The 21,210-nt window shown below is 33.4% G+C and overlaps 1 protein-coding gene across 1 annotated transcript in view; it reads left to right on the top strand.

The window, feature by feature from the left end:
- ARHGAP29 (Rho GTPase activating protein 29) overlaps positions 1 to 21,210 on the top strand; it is a 77,097-nt gene that overhangs the window by 27,471 nt on the left and 28,416 nt on the right. The window contains exons 3-11 of the mRNA XM_069480196.1: positions 5,385 to 5,519; positions 15,116 to 15,212; positions 15,563 to 15,635; positions 17,767 to 17,827; positions 18,255 to 18,392; positions 19,427 to 19,491; positions 19,889 to 19,999; positions 20,105 to 20,185; positions 20,374 to 20,562. Coding sequence (XP_069336297.1) covers positions 5,385 to 5,519; positions 15,116 to 15,212; positions 15,563 to 15,635; positions 17,767 to 17,827; positions 18,255 to 18,392; positions 19,427 to 19,491; positions 19,889 to 19,999; positions 20,105 to 20,185; positions 20,374 to 20,562 — 950 coding nt within the window. The remainder of the gene's footprint in view (positions 1 to 5,384; positions 5,520 to 15,115; positions 15,213 to 15,562; positions 15,636 to 17,766; positions 17,828 to 18,254; positions 18,393 to 19,426; positions 19,492 to 19,888; positions 20,000 to 20,104; positions 20,186 to 20,373; positions 20,563 to 21,210) is intronic.

Genomic DNA, 21,210 nt, shown 5'->3' with positions numbered 1-21,210 from the left:
TACTGTGGGAGCTGGCTATAAGTATATTTGTTATTGAATGTGATTCTGTGTGAGGCAAATCTGTTTTCAAAGGTATTTAGTTTGAATGGCTTACAGATTTACTAGCAATAATTGTTGTTTGTGTCTATTAAAACTAAGTAGTTTTGTTTCTATTTGATATACAGTAACCTTATAAGGTAAGTAAAACACATATTCTTAGCAGTTCTGTTATGTTGATAATGAATCTGAGATCAGAGAAGCTAAGAATTTTGTATATGATCATTTCAAGAAAGTGACAGATCAAGGACTGGACCAGATTTCTTGATCTAAATCTGTTGTTTTCTACCATACCAAGCAGCCACTTATCTTTCTTCAGTATTAGGGAAGAACAGTTACTGTGCCTCTTCCTTTACTCCTGTTTTTGTTAGAGGGGAAAGGAATATTTAGTGTTGATGAAAGAACCGCTTAAACTTCTTAAAACTTTTTTAAAAATTAAATTTTCAGTTTAAGAGGATTTTTCCTTCATAAAAAGAATTTGAGGTAGCTTTATTTCATTATAAGGGGAAAAGAACATTTGATAAAAAGGGAACTTTTTTTTCATTAGCCATTTATGGGACAAATAGTTGAGGGCTTGCTAATTTTTGAAGTTGCAGATGAAGTATTAACAGGACATGCTGATGTCCTACTAGTTACCCTTCTGCCCAAATATGTAGAAAAGTTTATGAATCTTTGTGATTAACATTTTATTTAGTTGTCATGTTCATTTCTGTTGATTTTCAGGCTTCAGAAGGAATCACAGGAATTGGAATTATTTATAGTGCCATTTGAGGAACTTCTAAAACGTCTTACTAAATAATTCAGTAACTATTTTTCAGTATGTTGATTTGGAACATCTTTAGTATCTGTTTATTAGGGCTTCCTTGTAGGAGCAAAGGAATGTCAAGGTGGAAAACCATTTATGCTGATAGTTTTTGGAATGTTTTTGTAGCGATTTTGAAGAAAAGCTATAGCAGGGAATCTCAGGACCCCTTTATACTATAAAAAGTTTGTTGAGGGATCCCAAAGAGTTTTTGTTTATGTGGGTTTTGTCTATTACATATTGCATACCATATTAGAAATTAAAACAGGAAGTTGGAAAACATTTAATAATTTTGAAATATATTGATTTTTGCATATTTAATTTCCTTAACTCTGAGAAGACCAGAATTTATTACCTTGGTTTATTTAGGCATTTGGGCCATTAGTATTTTGTAGTTCTTGCTTAATACCCAACACTAATTTTGAATATTGATAGTTGTTGTTGACACTTTTTGAAAATCAAACTCTTTTGGCCTGAGACTTCAAAATAAAGTATTGTCACAGTATTCCCTAAGTATATTAATATCTAAAGATTTTATTGTGAAACATTAGAATAGAGATAAAAACAACTGACTTTTCTCTTTTAAGACTAACATAGGTTTCAAAAAGAGGGCAATATAGCTAACTCTCTGTGATAGTAGATAATCATTCAACCTTGGTTGAGTACTAGCATATACTAGTTTTATTTAGTTATATATGTGCCAAACAAAGAAGAGACTTTGTTATGCAAAACTGGGGAAAAATAGGAAGTCATAAGGTTTTATAATTGTTATTTCTTACAACTATTCAAATTATGTTATTTTCCCAGAAGTTTATTTCAAAGCTACTAGATTCTATTTCAGAGCTAACCTATTTTATTAACCTATTTCTACTGCTCTGTAAACTAAGAATAAAAATAGCTGTAAACATCTATGGAGGGCTTACTCTGTTCCAGGTACTGTTCTAACTGCTTTATGTATTTTAACTCATTTAATCCAGCAACCCTATGAAGTATGTACCATTATCTTCTTTTTTTATAGGTGAGGAAACTGAGGCACAGAGAGGTTATGTAATTTGCCCAAGGTTTCTCAGCCATGGAGTTAGGATTCAAATCCAGGCAGTCTGGTTTCAGAGGCTATCCTTTTTAACCATTATTACCTTAGTATTGCCTCAACTAAGCAAACTTACCAAACTATTATCCATTATTATAAAACAGATAAAATAGTGATTATTGATTTAATTAAGACAATTCTTTAAACTGCATATTCACTTTTTCCCTAGAAATTAAAAAATTTAAAAAGAACTTTTATAACATATGTTGATGGGAAAAATTCCAACAGTACATAAAATTCCTAAAATTTTTTTACTTGTATTTCATTTTTGAAATCGACTTTATCTTTTAGAATTGTTTTAGATTTGCAGAAAAATTGAGATGATAAGACAGAGTTCCCATAGCGTCTGGTACTATTTCCCCTATTTATTAACATCTTACATCTATTCAAGTTAGTGAACCAATATTTGATGATAACCAATAATTATGATGCATTTTTATTAACTAAAGTCCATAGTTTATTCAGCTTTCCATAGATTTTCCCTAATATTCCTTTTTCTCTTCCAGGATCCTATCATATTACATTTAGTTGTTATCCTTAGGTCCTCCTTCGCTGTTTCTCAAATTTTCCTCATTTTTGATGACTTTGACAATTTTAAGGAATACTGGTCAGGTATTCTGTAGGATGGCCTTGATTAGATTGTATGTTTTTCTCATGATTAAACTGGGGTTATAGGATACTGGGAAGAAGATCAAGGATGTAAAGTGTCATTTTTATCACATCATATTAAGGATAGTTACTGTGAACATGATTTATCACTGTTGATGTTGACCTGATCACCTGTCTTAAGTAGTGTTTGTTGAGTTTCTCCACTGTAAAGTTACTCTTTTGGTATTCCCTTCCATACTATACTCTGGAAGAAATCTCTACATAGCTCATACTTAAGAGAATTTATGCTTCACCTCTTTGAGGGCAAAGTACCTGCACAAATAATTTAGAATTCTTTTAGAGGTTTCCTTTTCCCTTATTTGTTAATTTATTCAATCATTTATATCAGTATGGACTCATGGATTTTTTTTATACTTTAGGTTATAATCCAACATTACTTTATTCATTTGTTGTTCAAATTGTTCCAGCATTGGCCAGTGGGAACTTTTTCACGTGGTTCCTGTGCACCTTTGGTATATACCCTCTTCACTCTGGGTTTGCTTTTGTTTTTGTTTTTTAAGCTCTTCCTTACTTTCTGACACTACAAGATGCTCCTGACTCATCTTGCACATTTTCTGTCCCAGTCCTACAATTGGCCATTTCTCCAAAGACCCCTGGTTTACTTTTATTGGAGAATAGTATTAGAAACCAAGATCTGGATGCTAAAGTTACGCTTGTTGCTACTGAGGTATCATTTCTTTTAGACCCTCTCAGCTGACAGAGAAAAGAAATATATGTATATATACGACCCACCTATGCGTGCACACATTTATAAATTTTTCTATATGTAGTCATCTGTATCTATATTAAGCTAAACATGAGTTCTTACTATAGTATTCAACTTTAATCCATCACTTTAATGTGGATCATTATTGCCTCCTCCCTCTGCTTTTTTTTTTTATATTTCCACTCCAACAGTGAGATACCTGGCTCCCACTATTCCCCATCCGTTTACTCAACTGTTCAATTTCAGTATCCGTGAATATCAGTATTAGAATTGTTAACCCAAAGCTCCACTGAAAAAGCTTTTTCAACTAGAGTGGCATACTTAATGTGTATTTTCTTTGCTTTTAGTCTTACAGATTCTGCTGATTTCCAGAGTTACTTAGGGTGGTATCTATTCTTCTGTATTTCTTTTCCTGTCAGTACAATTTGTTGGATGAATGAATCTGATTTTCTCCTGGAAGGCATTGTGTTCTCTCTGTTTTCAGCACCACCTGGACTACTCTTCTCTGCTTCTCCCTGGAATGCTCTTTGTCCTGATACACCCAGCTCTCACCTTGCCCTCACCTTGCCCACCCCTCTCCCTTACACTTTTCTCTCAGTAATGCTGTTAATGGAATATTTGATGGATGATGGTAGAATTGTTTTTATCCTATACATAGTTTTTCTCTCTGGTGATTGTCTTTTAACATTTCTGAAAAAGTGATAATTTATGTGATTATAAAATGACACTATATAGTATTTTTTAATGTTTTTTTGTTTTTTAAACTACTTCAGCAGGAAGACAGTATAACATTGAAAGCATGGATTCCAAAATTAAACTCTCGGGGTTCAAATTCTAGCTCCACAGTTTAATAAGGTGGTAAAGTTAGGTGTGCCTCAATTTTCTCATCTGTACAACGGAGATTTTTAGTCTATCTAATACGATTGATGTGAACATTAAATGAGATGATATCCTTTGTTTTTAACAGTGCCTAGCACATAATAAGCACTTAATAAATATTAACTATTATTAAACACTAGCTCTGTGTAAGATTACAGAAAGGAAAAATTATATAAAAGAACTGTTAAGGTGGTTATCTTTTCAGACTTTTGAGGATTACTTAATGGGTTTTAAAGGTAGGTTGATTATATATATATTACTTTCTAGTTTGCCTGGGATATGCTTGTTGTGCTATCATGATTATGAGTAGCATCCCTCTTCTCATGAAAGTATTTTGGTTTGGATGAGAAATTATATCGTCACCTTATTTACAGGGATTATAAAACTCTGTCTGTATCCTTCTAACCAGGGATGGTATAATGAGTGGGGTAGGCTGGTGGTAGAAGAGTGGGTACTGAGAAAGAACATGTATCTAAGAGAGCAGCCAAAGAGGAGGACAGGCCTGGTATAACAGATCTTGACTTTTCAAGAGTAGACAGAAATCTGGAATTTCTGTAATGATCTCCCAGTTTTTCATCATTGGCAACTAATTCAGTTTTTCTAGAAAGTATAAAAACTCCTTAAAGATGTGTGCATTTTATCATATGTAAATTATATCACAATTTTTTTAATGTGCACGTAAAATGATGGTCTTTATAATTATGCCTGTGAGTTACTGGTTTCCAATAACTGATAATTACTTAATGCAAAGAATCAATTCTAATGATGGAAACTTAACGTGTAAGTGTTTTTTTTAATATTGGTTAATATATCAGACTTTATAGGGCTTTTAACTCTGTTACCATTGTATATTAGAAAGTGTATGATAGTAAAAACTGTAAGAAAAACTTACCTTATAAAGTTGCATCAAGAGAAATCTGGAGAGCATATTTATAATGAGAAAACTGAAAAAGATAGTGCTAAATTGACTGTAACTGTGAGAGCCTTTGAAATCTTTAATGAATTAAAGTGACTATGGATTTTTCTGAAGGCTATATAAATTGTATATAATTGCAATTATGAAAATAGAAGTGAATTATATAGTAGGCAGAAATTGTAGAACCAGTGCTTCTACTTGAAATGTGCTTCAAATGATCTTTTATAGTTTAGACTCTTGGAACTTTGTTTTGGAAACAAATTAAAAACTTTTTTTTCTTTTTAAGACTGTTTTAAAGAAGTCATTCATATACGTCTGGATGAACTTCTCCGTGTTTTAAAGTTTATAATGAATAAACATCAGAACCTCAATTCTGTTGATCTTCAGAATGCTGCAGAAATGCTTACTGCGAAAGTGAAAGGTAAGGAAGATATATGAAAAGTGGCTTGCTGTGTACAAAAAGGATCCAGGTAATACATTTTGGTTCATAATGACTATATGGCCATCTCTGCTCATGGCATTTGTATGATGTGTATCAGTAAGGAGTTATGTATATATCCAAACAGCTGATGTTTAAAATTTGAATTTTATGAATGAGTGTGTGTTCATTTGAGATGGTTTATTAGTGTACAAGAAGTCTTTGTTATGTGAGGACAATTGATGTCGGAAAATGGTCCATTTGTAGTGACTCCACTTAAAAGAGGGAATTTGGAGAAAAAGAAGGCTTAATTGGGACCTTATTTTGAAATGTAAAAATGAAATTACAATTATAAAATATTAATAAGTTTATCATGTGTGTATAGCAAATAGGTGCTAGAACTTAGAATCAAGCATTGGGACATTATCCTATGATGAAATGATTTGCTGCTCGAAATTGTTAAAATTATTCTGGTATTCTGTAATATGTAAGAAAGATTGAGAGTGAAGGGAATGTTTGAAAAGAAATGAACCTGGAGGCAGGAAATCAATTAGGAGATTATTAGGAATAATGGGCTAGATGAGGGTTGAAGGGTTGATGGAAGGCAGAAGCTGGGGTATGGTAGTGATAGAATGCGATCTGTTATATCTAGTTGACAAATCATAAGACAAGTTGAATGTTAGAGGGTAGGAAGAAGTTTGGAGTTGAAGATGTGGACTTGGGAGTTGTTGATGTATAGGTGATAGAAAAGAGTGATACCAACTCAGCGTGTGCAGAATAGAGGACTAATAAGAGATCCCAGGGACAGAGAGAAGATAGAGTAACTGGAGAGATACCTGACAGGTAGGGGAGGTGATCTGGAAAGAGGTATCATGGAATTTAAAAAGTACAAGGTTTTAAGAAATGATCATCCGTGTTAAATGCCACTGATAAGGTAAAATGAATTCAAGTAATGCAGCTGCAAAAAGTGACCTTTAGTTAGCAGTAATGTAGTAGAGTTAGAGACAGACAAGGCTAACAGCAATCCTGCGGTCAGTTATCTGATAGAGGTATGCACAGGCACCGTGGAAGCACAGAGTGAGGAGCCTAGGTTGGGGGAGGAAAAGAAAGACTTCATTACCTGTCCTGGATCTCAAAGATCAAGTAGTCATTAACTGAGCTGGGGTGGAAGGGGATGGGGCTATGATTATAGGCCTCTTGTACAAGAACTCTGGACGTGTAAAGAACGTGATGAGATTGGTGAACACGCTCATATTTGGAGAGGGCAAAGGGCAAGTGTCAAGGGATGAAGCAGGAAGAGTAAATAAAAACCTTGTCTATAAAATATAGTCCATATACTTAAGGAACCCTTCCTGCACACACACACCCCACCACTTTTTTGACATAGGTTTATTGTGTTTGTGTGGTTGCCTTTTTTCTGTATTTCAAGCACTGGAAGAAAATGTAGAAGATTTTAAATGAGAAACATAGATAGTAACTTTTAAAAATGTGCTTAGTAACCAGGTTTGTTTTTAAATAGATTGTTTACAAGTGCCATTTAACTTTACTTAGATAGGGAAATTTGTGTCTATAGATAGTAAAATTTCCATGCTTGGAAATAGCGACCTAGTTCAATTGTTGTCAGTAGCTATTGTGTGCAGTCAGGATGTCCTGGGGAAGGAGTGTGCCTGTGTATAGTTGGTGTCCACATTCCAGAAACAGACTTGAAGAGAGTGGTCTCTCAGCTACCTTGAAAACCTTTTTATCTTTGAGGTAAAGCAATCTTTTGAATATTATTTCCCACTATGACTGTCTTCTTTACACTTGGGATTATTGTTACTATTTTACTTTTGTGTATAACATTTAAAAGAAGATTATTTTGTTGTTGGGAAATTTATTTTCATTAGGACTCCATGAGACTAGAAAACTTGAAATATTACGTTTTCTTGAGGTAAATTTATGTGTTTTTAAATAAAACCTCCTTCCCTGACCCAACTCTTACTGTTGAGGCCACCTAAAAATATCATCAATACCTCAAGTGAAAAATATTTGGTGACCTAAAAAATTAAGGTCAAATCAGAGCTTAATTTAATTCTTTCATTGAATGTTCATTTAGTTTTCAAAACCTCAAAAGGCAAAGGGTAGGTAGAAACCATTTTTGGATGTCTGTTCTATGCCAGTCTAAGTGCTTTGCATACTTTAATTTTTGCCCAAAAAAAACCCCTATAAATATACATTATTATCTCTATTTTAGAGGGGAAAACTTGAGAAAACTGTTATAGTAGGATCAGAAAGCTGTCGGGAATGTGGAGATCCTTAACATCATTTATTCTGAACCCCTGATTACATTTAAAAAATAACAGTGACCTGAGCATTTGACTTGCTTTGGAGGTTTTAACTGTCAAATGCAGTTTTCATGTTTACTTAACTATTCAAAAAAGCATATACAGAATAACCTTAGAATCAGGGATGTATATTCTTATTTGTGTTACCACAGGTTTGCATGTATGAAGTCAATCCACTTCCTATGCATAAGAAATGAGAAATTGGAATCTTTAGCTCCATTTTTTATTTTAAATGTGGAATTTACTTTTTAATAACTTTAAAAGAAAAATCCTTAGCTTTTCCGCATTCATTCCAGTAGTGATTTGTCTTTCCTGTGTCTCCTCCTGTTTCTAAGCAGGAAGTTCACTCTGACAAAATATTTGCCATATGGTAAGAGAGATACAGCCTATTTTTGAAGCAGATAAAGACATGTTCATAACTCAGTAATTTATTATGTACTTAGTATTTTTTGTTTTCATTATTTTCAATTATGCCGATCTTATTTGTATTGTAAATGAAAATAACCCTTTAAGTTTTTCATATTTTGCCCTATATTTAAAAACTGACATATAAAAAAGAAAAATAAGCCTTAATTACACCTCCAGAATTGTAGAAACCTCATGTTTCTGTTTTACAAATTTAATTTTTTCAAAATGAAGTTCATTTACATTCAAAATGCAAATGGTATAAAAGGGTATTATTCAACAGTGAAGTTTCTTTCCCACCTCTGACCATTAGCCACCCATTCCTTTCCCTAGATAAGCAACAACTATTACTGATTTCTTATGTACCTTACCTGAAATACATTTCACATATATAACCTCCTTTTACACAAATGGTTGTGTTCTACTTCTTGTTCATTGTTCTGAGTTATATGCACATAAAGGATTTCCTTATTCTTTTGTTGTTGTTTTTTCAAAGCTGTATGGTAATCCATTATATTGATGTCCTATAATTTATTTAACCAGTTGATAGATACTTGGATTGTTTCTAGGTTTTTTTCTATTACAAACAACAGTTCAATAAATAGCCTTGAAATTCTTAGATGGGCAATTGCTGAATCAGCGAACATGTGTGTTTATATTTTTTGATATTGCCAAATACCCTCTGTAGAGATTTTGCCCTTCTGACAGGAGTGATGAAGAAGTTGGTTTCCTGCACTTTGCCAACAGAGCTTATTACAAAGCTTTGTTATCCAGTCTAATAGTGAAAAGTGGTATCTCAGTGTATATTCAATTTGCGTTTCCCTCATCTTGAGTGCAGTTGAGTATCTTTTTGTTTGTTTCAAAGCCGTTTGTACATCCTTCTTTTTGATGACCTTTTATCTGCTTTTCTCTTGGGAGTTGGTCGTTTTGTAGTATTGATTTGTAGAAACTTTGTTTAAGTTACATTAGCCCTTAATCTTTGATATAAATTGGAAATTTTCTTTTTTTTAACCTTTTGATTTATTTTTGCATTAAAATTTTTTAGTCTTTTTTATGGTTTCTGGGTTTTAGGTGTTAGGAAAGACTTCTCTGAGATTGTAATAGAATTCTCCAGTGTTTTTTCTTCTGATATAGATGGTATCATTTGTTAAATTTAAGTCTTTGGTACATTCTAAAGTATCTAGGTGTCTAGCTAATTTATTAATTCATCTTTTCTCCACTGTGAGATGGAGAAAGGTGACTATGAGGTCACTTTCTCATAAATACACTAAATGCTCACATATTTATATCTGTTTCCAGACCTTATTCTGTTCCATTGATTTATTCAGTCATATGCCGATACTACACTATTTTTATCATAGTTTTATAGTATGCTTTACTATTTGGTAAAGGTAGCTCCTATTTCTTTTCTTTTCTTTCTTCTTCTTCTTTTTTTTTTTTTTTTTTTGACAGAGTCTTGCTATGTTGCCCAGGCTAGAGGGTGGTGGCATCAGCCTAGTTCACAGCAACCTCAAACTCCTGGGCTAAAGCGATCCTCTTGCCTCAGCCTTCCAAGTAGCTGGGACTATAGACAGGTGCCACCATGCCCAGCTAATTGTTTCTATTTTTAGTAGAGACAGGGTCTCACTCTTGCTCAGGCTGGTTTCTGACTCCTGAGCTCAAACGATCTTCTCACCTCAGTCTCCCAGAGTGCTAGGATTGCAGGCATGAGCCATAGTGCCTGGCCTCTTTTTTTTTTTTAACTATTTGTCATTCCCAATTCATCACTCTTTTTGTTTAGAATTTTATTTGTCCACTAAGATTTTTGAATTGACTTATCTATGCAACTATCCAAAAATATCTATTGGCTTTTTGGGTGATTTGAGTTAGATTTATAGATTAAGGAGAATTTACATATTTAGCATTTCAATCTGAGAATGTAGTATGTACTTCATTTCTTAAAGTTGTCTTTTGTGTTCCTCAGAAGCAACTTAGTTTTCATTATGTAGATCTTATAGCTTTGTTGTTTTTTGCCCCTACGTATTTTGTTCTTTTTTTTTTTTTTTTTTTCCTTTTCATGCAAACAGTGGCTTTTCTTCCATTATATCTTCCAATTCAGTGGTTTGTAAACCATGGGTCCTGGCTCATGACATCAAGTTAGTGGATTGTGACCAGCATTTTTAAAATATGAAAGAATAGAAAAAATAAATCAGGAAAATGCAGCATTCAGTGTACGACGTAAGTATGTTTCAGAAACTATAGGTGTTATATAACGGATTGTTATGTGTGTATGATATACTTGGTTGTGATGTTATATGTATTTCTTTCTGAAGGCTGTGGTCAAAAAAGTTTGAAAGTTGCTGCACTAATAGGTTGTATATATAAAAGGTATTCATGTGATTTCTTAAAGAGATACTAAACTTGTCTTAGGGTGAAGTGTTGTGACTCAGTAGGGAGCCCAGGTGAGACAGTTGTTTCAACCTTATGCAATATTTTGATGAGATTTTGAAGAACTGCTAATAGAGGGAAGAGAGAGTAGAGACAGAGACACCAATTAGTGGGTTGTTAAATTGTTCAGACTAGAGGTAAAATGTGAACTTTTGAACTAAGTCAGTGGCAATAGGAATGGAATGGAAGAAAAATATTTTAGAGGTATTGTGAGTGCAGCTATTGAGCAAGGGAGTGTATGGAAAAGAGCAAATAGGAAGTAGAGAAACATGACAAACAGACTATTAGAAATGTGGGTCTGGAGCTCGGGTTAAAACTAGACCATTTAGAAAATCATTCCCTTGAAGGTATGGAAGTGAATTAGGTTCTCTGGGGATAATATATAGAGAAGAAAGTCAAGATGAGAACTGTAGGCTCGGTAGGGAAGACTCTGTGAAGTACAAATTGTCCACAGATAGCTAAAGAACTGAGGAGGGGAGTTCATATTTACTGAATACCAAGCACTGTAAGTGCTTTACATTTTTTTCTTAGTCATTCCTCTCAATAATATGCCATTTTGCTTATGAAGAAATGGAGGTAGGTAATGTATTCAAAGTGACACACAAAATGGTAGAGACCAGATTTGAACTCAGGTCTGGAACTCCAAGCCTTACTTCTTCCAGTTACAGTAACACATTGCTTCTAAGAGAGTAGAATGCTTTACGATGGAAGGAAGTGGTTAATACTTGTAGTAGTATAGCTGACATTATTGAAGACATACTGCATGTCAGACACTGTGAAACTCTTTTACATGTATTATCCTATTTAATGCTCACAACAGCTTTTTGAGGTCAATACTATTGTTATATCAGCTCCCATTTTGCAGATAAGGGCATAAAGAGAGATTTGTCCAAGGTTGCATACATATTAAGTGGTAGAGTTGTTGAAACTTGCAGAAAAGTCAAGTAGGATGAAGACAGAATAAAAAAGGCCTTCAATTTTGACTATAAGAGATCATTGTTGACAGTGTTGTTCAGTGATTACATGAAAATTATAGCTGACATCTACTGAACATTTTCTGTGTAACAGGTTCTGTTCTAAGTTCATTTAATCTTCACGATCTTGAAGTACATAATTGTTATTCCTATTTTATAAGTGAGGAAACTGAGGCACAGAGGAGTTAAGCTGTGTAATATAGTTAAGTGACAGAGTTAGGCTTTAACCTAGGCAGACTGGTGTTGGAACCCATTGTCTTAAGCAGAGGTTGGCAAACTAGGGCTTACGGGCCAAATCTGGCCTGCTATGTGTTTTTGTAAATAAAGTTTTGTTAGAACATGGCTACTGTTATTCATTTATGATCATCTTTGGCTGCTTTCAACAGAGTTGAGTAGTTGTGACAGACTATATAGCTTGAAAGCCTAAAATATTTACTACCTGGCCCTTTACAGAACAAGTTTTCTAACCCCTGATTACCTTTAAATTGGGTGAAAAGCCAAATCTTGGTGATTTCAAGATTAAGTTGGGAAGGAAGGCAATGCAGGCCATGGCATGACCTATTTATAGAGGTTTGGCAGTGAAGAAATGGTAAATTGGATTGGACGGTAGCTTTAGGAAGAAATATGGTAAAATGAACATTTTTTCACAAATGAAAGATTATGTTAGTAGCAAAAGAAAAAAATGTCAATTGAATGGGAGTAGTGAGGCTATGAGGAGTAAAATTGGTGTAGGGTTTTAGAGACTGTAGGAAAGAATAGGAAGATTTATTATGGGGTCTGGAACAAAAGACTTTTCTTTGAAACACTGAACAAGAGCAAAAAGAAGGACATTAGAACTATAGGATTGTTTAGAAGCAGAGGCAAACCAGTAATAGGAATTTTCATTAGATGGCTGTAATTTCCAGTGGGGATGAAGACAAGGAAGGAAGATGGTTGAACTAATTGTCTTTTCACTACTCACAATTATTGCATAATTATTTTTTAAACTCCCAGTCATGTTTGGTGCCATGAAAAAAGTATATTTATAAGAAAAAATAATTACAGAATTTTGGATAGTGTTGTAAGGGTTTTTTTTTTTTTTTTTTTTTTTCCTTTAAAATCTACAAGGTTAAAGCTAGGAAACATGAGTAGAGTTTACATTTTTGATAGTATTATGTCATAAATTATTATTTAAAGTCTACTTTCCAAGGAATTTCTGAAAAAGAGCTTTATTGAGGGACAATTGATATTCCATAAACTGTACATATTTAAAGAGTACAATCTGATAAATTCTGACATACGCATACTCCTGTGAAACATCATAATCAAGATATTGCACGCCCCTTTGTAATTCTTCCTTTTTGTCTGTACCTCCTGGCCCCCCCTTCACAAAGTCTGTTATGTTTTCATTTTTATTCTGTTCAAAATACTTTCCAATTTCCCTTTTTCTTCTTTGACCCATGGGTTATTTAGAAGTGTGTTATTTAGTTTCCAAGTATTTGGGGATTTTCCAGAGATCCTTCTGTTATTTGTTTCTGATTTAACTCCATATAGCTAGTGAACATTTGCTTGGTTTGAATCCTTTTAAATTTGAGATTTGTTTTGTGGCCCATAATGTAGTCTATCTTGGTAAATATTCAGTGGGTATTTGAAAAGAACATATGCTTTGCTGTTATTGGGTAGAACATTCTGTAAATAAATGTCTGTCTTGTCAAGGTTGTTGATAGTATTGTTCAAATCTTCCCTAGCCTTACTTAATTTTCCATCCACATGTTCTGTCAGTTATTAGGAAGGATTATTGAAATCTCTGGTTATAACTATGAATTTGCCTGTTTCTTGTTGCAGTTCTATCAATTTTTGCTGCATACATTTGGAAGCTCTGTTTATTAGGTGCATAAATGTATAGAATTGTTATGTCATCCTGATGAATTGACTCCTTCATAATTATGAAATTATCTTTTTTATCCCTGATAACATCCTTTGCTCAGAAATGTACTTTGTGTGAAATTTGGCTGTAAACGAGGAATTGTAGAGATTACCATGGTTGGTTTCTTGTCTGTCAGAGATTACTCTCTTGTTGCCTGATATCCAATGTCTTGAAAAGTGTTGTTGTTTCTTATATTTTATATGGGTTTCTTTTAGTTGTTTCAGGCAGAGGTATAACCTGTTTCTCCATCTTGGCCAGAGCAGAAGTCCAAGAATATTTAAAAATTATTTGCAGTGGTTCTTAAGTTTTTATTTTTGTTTGTATCAGGGATATTTAGAAGAATCTGATGAAAGCTGTGGAGCTTAGCCTACCCTGCTGCCCCCAGTGCCCCATCTACAAAGGCTAATGCATATATAATTTCGGTTATGATTTCATGGGCTTTATAGGCTTGAGGTTTAATTCATTCGTACCTAGGAATTCTTGCTTTCAAACCCTAGTTGCACATTAGAATCACCTGGGAGAGCTTTTAAAAAATATCTATGCTTTACCACAGACCTGTGAAATCTGAATCTTTGGTGGTCGGACCCAGACTTTGTTTTTAAAACCCCCCAGGTAATTCTGATGTACAGCCAAGATTAAAAACAACTCTGTTTTAAAGCAGAGGATGCTTTCCTCTTCACGTGATTTCTCTACCTTCCCTTTATTGGCAAGGATAGTAGGGGGGTTGGGATACAGGGAACCTGTTGTTCCTTATACCCAGCCTGAGTAGTATGGGTTCCTTAAAAAAATTACCAATTCTGTGTTCCTTTTTCTTGGTATACTGTGTTTGGGTTTTTAACGAGAGTACATATAGAAGTTAATATAAGAAACTTTTTCCAGTTCTGTTTCATAATTTTGCTTTAACAAAATGCAAAATGTTGGAATATCTCTATTGTAAACAAAAGCAGCTAGCTATATGTCAGTTAACATGGACCTCAGAGCTCAAGAGTCTCAGAATAAGAAATAAGGCTATAAATAGGAATTTAAATTTTCTAAAGTAGATTTTTCAAAATGTGGTATGCTTTGTTATAGGTTTTATGCTATGTCAAATGTATATATGACTTCAATTGTTGGTAATTCATAGTAAAAAATGTACTTCATATTGACTTCAGTGAGCCACAGTGTGTTTAGTTGTTTTTAAAAATGCCAGAAAGCAGTAAGCAAGAGAAAATAGCAAAGAACACTCTTCATAGGGGAGATCTGGTGTTAATACGGACTATGTGACTCCAAGATTGATTGATTTCACATTGAGTCACTTTTTAGATGTGTCAAATTGTGTAATGCATGGAGTAGTCAGTTTGGAATGCCAGTTATTCATACTTTTATGCAAGCACATTCTTTTGTATGATTTTCATAATGAAGAACTTGAACATCATATGCATTTTCTATATTAGGCTTTTCAGTTTCTAAATCTTCTAATGTTTCTTAAAGTAATGGTGAATTTTTAAAGGATTAAATGATTTTGTATAAATCCAGTTTAAAATATTTTCTCCCTCACTCATTGTAACCGACCTTTCCCCATAGCTGTGAACTTCACAGAAGTTAATGAAGAAAACAAAAACGATCTCTTCCGAGAAGTGTTTTCTTCTGTTGAAACTTTGGCATTTACTTTTGGGAATATGTAAGTAGATTGTCATTGGGTGTCTTAGGGCATAAGACACCCTTGTTGCATAATCCAGTAAGATACATGACAAATAAAGTGTTAATCAGTATAAAATATTATCATAACTTTGGAAAAGCTACATTCTGTATTGCTTAATAACATATTTAGAGATGTCTTTATAGCTATTTATAGAAGCAATATCCATTTGCACATGACTATGTTTGTGTTTTATGTGAATAGATTCCCAGAGTTTATTTCTAAGGTTCTTAAAAAACTATTTTAGATGACATGTTGAGTGTAAAACCTGTGAAAAAGAAGTGTAATGACTTGTCTTTCTGTTTCTTTCTTTTTTTAATTTCACTGGATAGCCTTACAAACTTCCTTATGGGAGATGTAGGCAATGATTCATTATTGCGACTGCCTGTTTCTCGAGAAAGTAAGGTAGGCTAAGTTTCTGTGAAAGCAAAGCCTTTAATATTTTTAAATTAATATTTCCTAATGTTAATCTCAGCATTACTCTTAAGTAGTTTTTGAGTTTAGAAATTACCATATTATAATAAGAAAAACAGACCAATTCCTTTTAAATATGATAATTTATGGTCCATTTCTGGAATAATAATTTAGTTACACTTTTTAAGTGGGACTATCATGTTAAAAGAACATATCTGATAATTTTATAGCATCTTAGGTAATGAATCTATGTGTCATATGGTCCAAAATTTTGATAAGTAATTCTTAACCATTTTTTACCTCTTGACATTGACATAGATCTTAAAAACTGCTGAAAACTTAGAAAAATATTACAAGAAGTAAAGAGGATGTTAATCTCACACACTCTACAGTTTATGTTTATTACCGTCAAACACTTGTTGACAGTCCTGTAGGTCTTAGTTCTCCCTAGGAACATTACTTTAAGTATCTCTCACAGGATTGGGGTTCTGATTTCCAATTGGAAGAAAAATTGCTATTGACTAATAGAACATGGGAAATTTATAGAGAATATTGTTTTAAAGATTTATAGTAGTGGTAATATTTTCAGTTAACTGAATTTTTTTTTTTTTTTTTTACTGAATGCAAGATATGTAAATAAACTGCATCAGGGACATGTATTGATCATTTCCTGTTAAGGATGATCAGACCCAAAAAGGATTGCAGCAAATATTTAGAAATGTGCCAAGTACTTGTATTATATCAAAATAATATAAAAACTTCAGGTCTTTCTTAAAATGTTGCAAAATATGAATGACTACTTAAGGCATTTGTTATATATACTACAATATTACAAAAAATTATGACTATTTCTGAAGCTATACATTGATGAAGGATAAAATGGAGAGTTTTAAGATCTCTAAATATTTTACTATTGCTCATGATTCTTCCTCAATTTTATTTTTTCAAGCAGTTGCTGCTACTTCAGAAGATAATAAAACGTTTTATCTTTGTGGCAAGGGTCTGAACAATTTCAATTTTAGATGTGAAACATATTTCCTGTCCTTCTGTTGTGCACACATATTATACTAATTCTTAACAGGAAAATACTTTTTTCTTTTGCACCTTGTTTTCCTTTTTTGAAGTTTTTAATTTACTGTAGCGATTAGAATAACAAAAGCCCATGATAATATATTATGCTAATAATAAAATCACTTTGATGAAGGACTTTGAAAAATACCCTTTGAAAATAATAGCTGCAATTTATTTAATAGTGGTTACTATGTACCATGTACTGTGCTAAGCCTACATCATCATAAAACAACCGTGTGAAAGTAATATCATTATCCTCCTTTTACAGAAGGGCAAACCAAAGTTAGGTGAGCTTATTGTAGCCCAGTATCATGCAGATAGTAATAGAGCTGGACTTCAGACCCAGGTCTCTGATCCATTTTGCTTTGAATCCCTGCATACACTGTATTGCCCAACTAAATAGATCAAATTTATTTAGGATCTCACAATTTTGGTAGATGGTGTTTTCTAGGACAGTCCAATAAGGTTGCCACTAACCACATATAGTTCTTTAAATTTAACTTAATAATTAAATAAAATGAAAATTCACTTCCTAGTCACGCTAGCCACTTTTTAAATGTTCAAGTCACTACATGTAGCTAGTAGCCACTGTAATGGACAATACAGATATGAGGCATTTCTGTCATCACAGAGAGAAAGTTCTGTGCTAAGCTAATAGACTTTCAGAGACATGCTTATCATATAGTAAGATGGCAAAAGACGGCTGAAAGAGGCAGATTTCTGTTTTCTGTTTTCTGTTTAACTTCTTGACTTATATTTTGGGGATCTGCAGATTTTAAAGTTTTGCGTGGATTTGTTAATGTTAACTAATGTTAGTAAATAATGAGGTTGTTCATTCTTAGATCTTGAGAACTGCTGTTATAAAAAGCTATGTAATTCTTATAAAGTGTTCTGGCATTTAAACAGACTTCTCAGGCCCTTTGAGTTTTAAATACTTGAAATTCTTTAGCAAGAATTATGTTGTAGTAACAAATTAGAGTGAAAAATTTCTGAAGCAAAGATTTGTTGTCTTCTGCTCTAATCTTAAATTTGTCTTCTTTCATGTTGTAAGTCTTTTGAAAATGTTTCTGTGGAATCGGTGGATTCATCCAATGAAAAAGATAATGCCCCAGGTACTTATAACTTATGTCAAACTGTTTTGCAGTTACTTTCGATAAATGTCATGGATTACATAATCTCTTCTTGCTTAGTAACCTAGTGTGTTTGTTTTTAATGCAAACTGATACACAAAGTTTTACATATAAAACTTAATAGTAAAAACCTGCTAGAGAAGATAATGTAATAATATAGACTGATCAAGGATTGTATAATATAAAGCTTATAACTTGATGGATAGTAGAAATACATATTAAGATAAAAATACATTAGGGTTTGAAACCATTTTAAGTTTAAACTTGGCCCTTTAATTCTAAATTTGTCACTAGTATTTTTTTAAACTAGTTTTTATTGAAGAACATCTTAGGATCTGAGTGCTTCTTTGTGTAGAGTTATTATGTGATCATATTTAACATATATTTACCTTGATGTTTTTGTTTTCAGGAAATTTTTCTCCTGTAGAACTAGACAGCATGCTGTTAAAGAACACTAACTCCATAGAATTGGCTTTGTCATATGCAAAAACTTGGTCAAAATATACCAAGAACATAGTTTCATGGGTTGAAAAAAAGCTTAACTTAGGTGAGTTGCTCTTTGGAGCATCTGAATAACTTTGGAGTGTAATAACTGAATTGTTTGTATTTCATTGTCTACAGACTGTGAGTAATATGATTTCAAATTAGTAGCTATTCCGTTGTAATGAATAACATCATTTTCTCCTCTCGAAACAGGAAAGACTATTATGCTAGATATGCTTATTGAACATTTATGGTGGGTCAACTACTAGACCTAGAGACACAAAGGCAAATAGAGTACTGTCTTTGCCTTTAGAGTACTGTCATACTCTAGTGGGTAAAAAGAAATGCAATAAGATAATATGGTAAAAAGAGAAAAAAGCAACAATAGATGTAATAGCAGAAGGCAATGGAAGCATAGAAGAAACATCTTAATAGCTAATATTTCCTGAGTGTTTTGCAGTTGTCAAAATATTTTCATATCCATTATCTCATTTAATCCTTATAAAAACCCTGGAAAGTAGGCAAGAAACGGATTGTTATCTCCATTTTACAGTTGAGACAAATAAGACCAGTGATTTTCCTAAGGTCATATAGCAGATTTGCTTACGGTCATATAGCATAACTGGAAGAATATAGAATTCACCCAGAGACCGTGCTCTTTCTACTGTATTATTTGTTTTTAATAGAGAATGCTAATCAGAATCATCTGACTAGCCCTGTAAAGGGATAATACACAAGCCTAGGTCCCATCCTTCAGAGATGCGAGCTCTAGGCAAGTGTATTTGGAAAAAGTTTCCCGGTTGATTCTGATGAGCACTTAACGATTAAGAATCACTGCATTAAGAGCTGGGCACGGTGACCTCTGCCTGTAGTTCCAGCTACTCTGGAGGCTGAGGAGGGAGGGTCACTTGAACCTAGGAGTTCTAGGCTAGCCTAGGCAACATAGCAAAACACCATCTCTTTAAAAAAAAAAAAAATCACCGCATTATATCATGATGAACGCTAGTATTTGTGGTCACTTTTTAACTCAAGAATTACAAGTAATTTTGGAGTATGAAGAGGAAAAATAAGTTAATTTTACCTTCTTTGACCTTTCAGAATTGGAGTCCTCTAGAAATATTGTAAAGCTGGCAGAGGCAACTAGAACTAACATTGGAATACAGGTAAATGTTCTGTGAACTTCTAGGGTTCTATAATAAGAGACAACTCTGATGAGCTCCTGATAGTGCTTTGCAAAACCAGACAATGTCAGTTAATATAGGAAAGTACTTTTTTATTGACAAAATTTTTTTTAATTTACTTGGATGTCCACTATGAAAAAAATAGGAAATTTACAATTTTATATAAATATTGATTATCTTGATAGATACTACTTTTACTAACTAATTTTATAATTATAATTCAATGTTTTTCTCACATAATCACATTTAGGACTAGTTATTTTTCTCAGGGGAAAAAAGTCTAAACTTAAAGTTGCTGTTTTTGAAGAAGAGTAGTGGTGAGTCTGGAACTCTAGTGCCATTTCTATTGTAAAATTTACTTTTCAATTTTAAATTCTAGGAGTTTATGCCACTGCAGTCTCTATTTGCCAATGCTCTTCTTAATGATATACAGAGCAGTCACCTTTTACAACAAACAATTGCAGCTCTTCAAGCCAACAAATTTGTGCAGGTAACGATTAAATTGTATATATAATACAAATGTTTTTTATTTTTTATAACAGTATATCTTTAGAAAACAGCTTTTTTCTTTCTTTTTTAAAAATTTCCTTGACAGCCTCTACTTGGGAGGAAAAATGAAATGGAAAAACAGAGGAAAGAAATAAAAGAACTTTGGAAACAGGAACAAAATAAAATGGTTAGTATTATAATGAAGTTTCATATACCTCTTGGTGAACATCTAAAATTATCTGCCATGTATAATGATCTACCTTATACTCTGTAGTTTTCTAAAATACTGTCTTAACTATCTTGCCAAATATGCTAAAGATATTTGTATGGTCATATTTCTTTTGTATTCTGTGTTTAATATTTTTTTCCATGTAGCTTGAAACAGAGACTGCTCTTAAAAAGGCGAAGCTGTTATGTATGCAACGTCAAGATGAATACGAAAAAGCAAAATCTTCCATGTTTCGTGCAGAGGAGGAGCATCTGTGTTCAAGTGGTGGATTAGCAAAAAATCTCAACAAGCAACTAGAAAAAAAGCGAAGGTTGGAAGAGGAGGCTCTCCAAAAAGTAGTGATCTTTTTTGTTATTTTGCAAGTTGAATTAGTAATAACCTGCTAAGGATTTGGTTCTCACACTTCAGCATCTGTCAGGATCACCTGGAAGGCTTGTCCAGACAGATTGCTGAGCCCGTTTCCTGGAGTTCCTGATTGAGTAGGTCAAGGGTGAGGCCTAGACAGTTTACTTTTTTTTTGACACAGGATCTCTCCTGTTCTTAGGCTTGAGTGCAATGGTGCAGTCATAGCACACTGGAACCTTGAAATCCTGGGCTCAAACGGTTCTCCCACCTCAGCCTCTCAAGACACGAGCCACCACGCCTGGCTAGTTTTTAAAAATTTTTTGTAGAGATGGGGTCTCCCAGTGTTGCCTAGTCTGGTCTTGAATTCCTGGCCTGAGGCAATCTTCCTGCCTTGAAGGCTTACAGTTGTAACAAGTCTCTAGGTGATGCTGATGTGGCTGATGGTGATCTATACTTTGACAACCACTAAGTTAAGAGAATTTTGGATTTTAGAATTTGTGAAAGAATATCTTAGAGAAGGCAGTAGCAGTTTAATACTTTTACTTGATAGTTCAAGAAGTTCACCTTTTAGGCAAATGTATGTGTGTGTATGTGTACTAATTCCATCACTTTAATAGCAAGGGTAGACTGAAGTTTTG

The sequence above is a fragment of the Eulemur rufifrons genome, chromosome 8, assembly GCF_041146395.1.
Source record: "Eulemur rufifrons isolate Redbay chromosome 8, OSU_ERuf_1, whole genome shotgun sequence".
NCBI lineage: Eukaryota > Metazoa > Chordata > Mammalia > Primates > Lemuridae > Eulemur > Eulemur rufifrons.
This window is presented reverse-complemented; position numbering and strand designations above follow the sequence as displayed.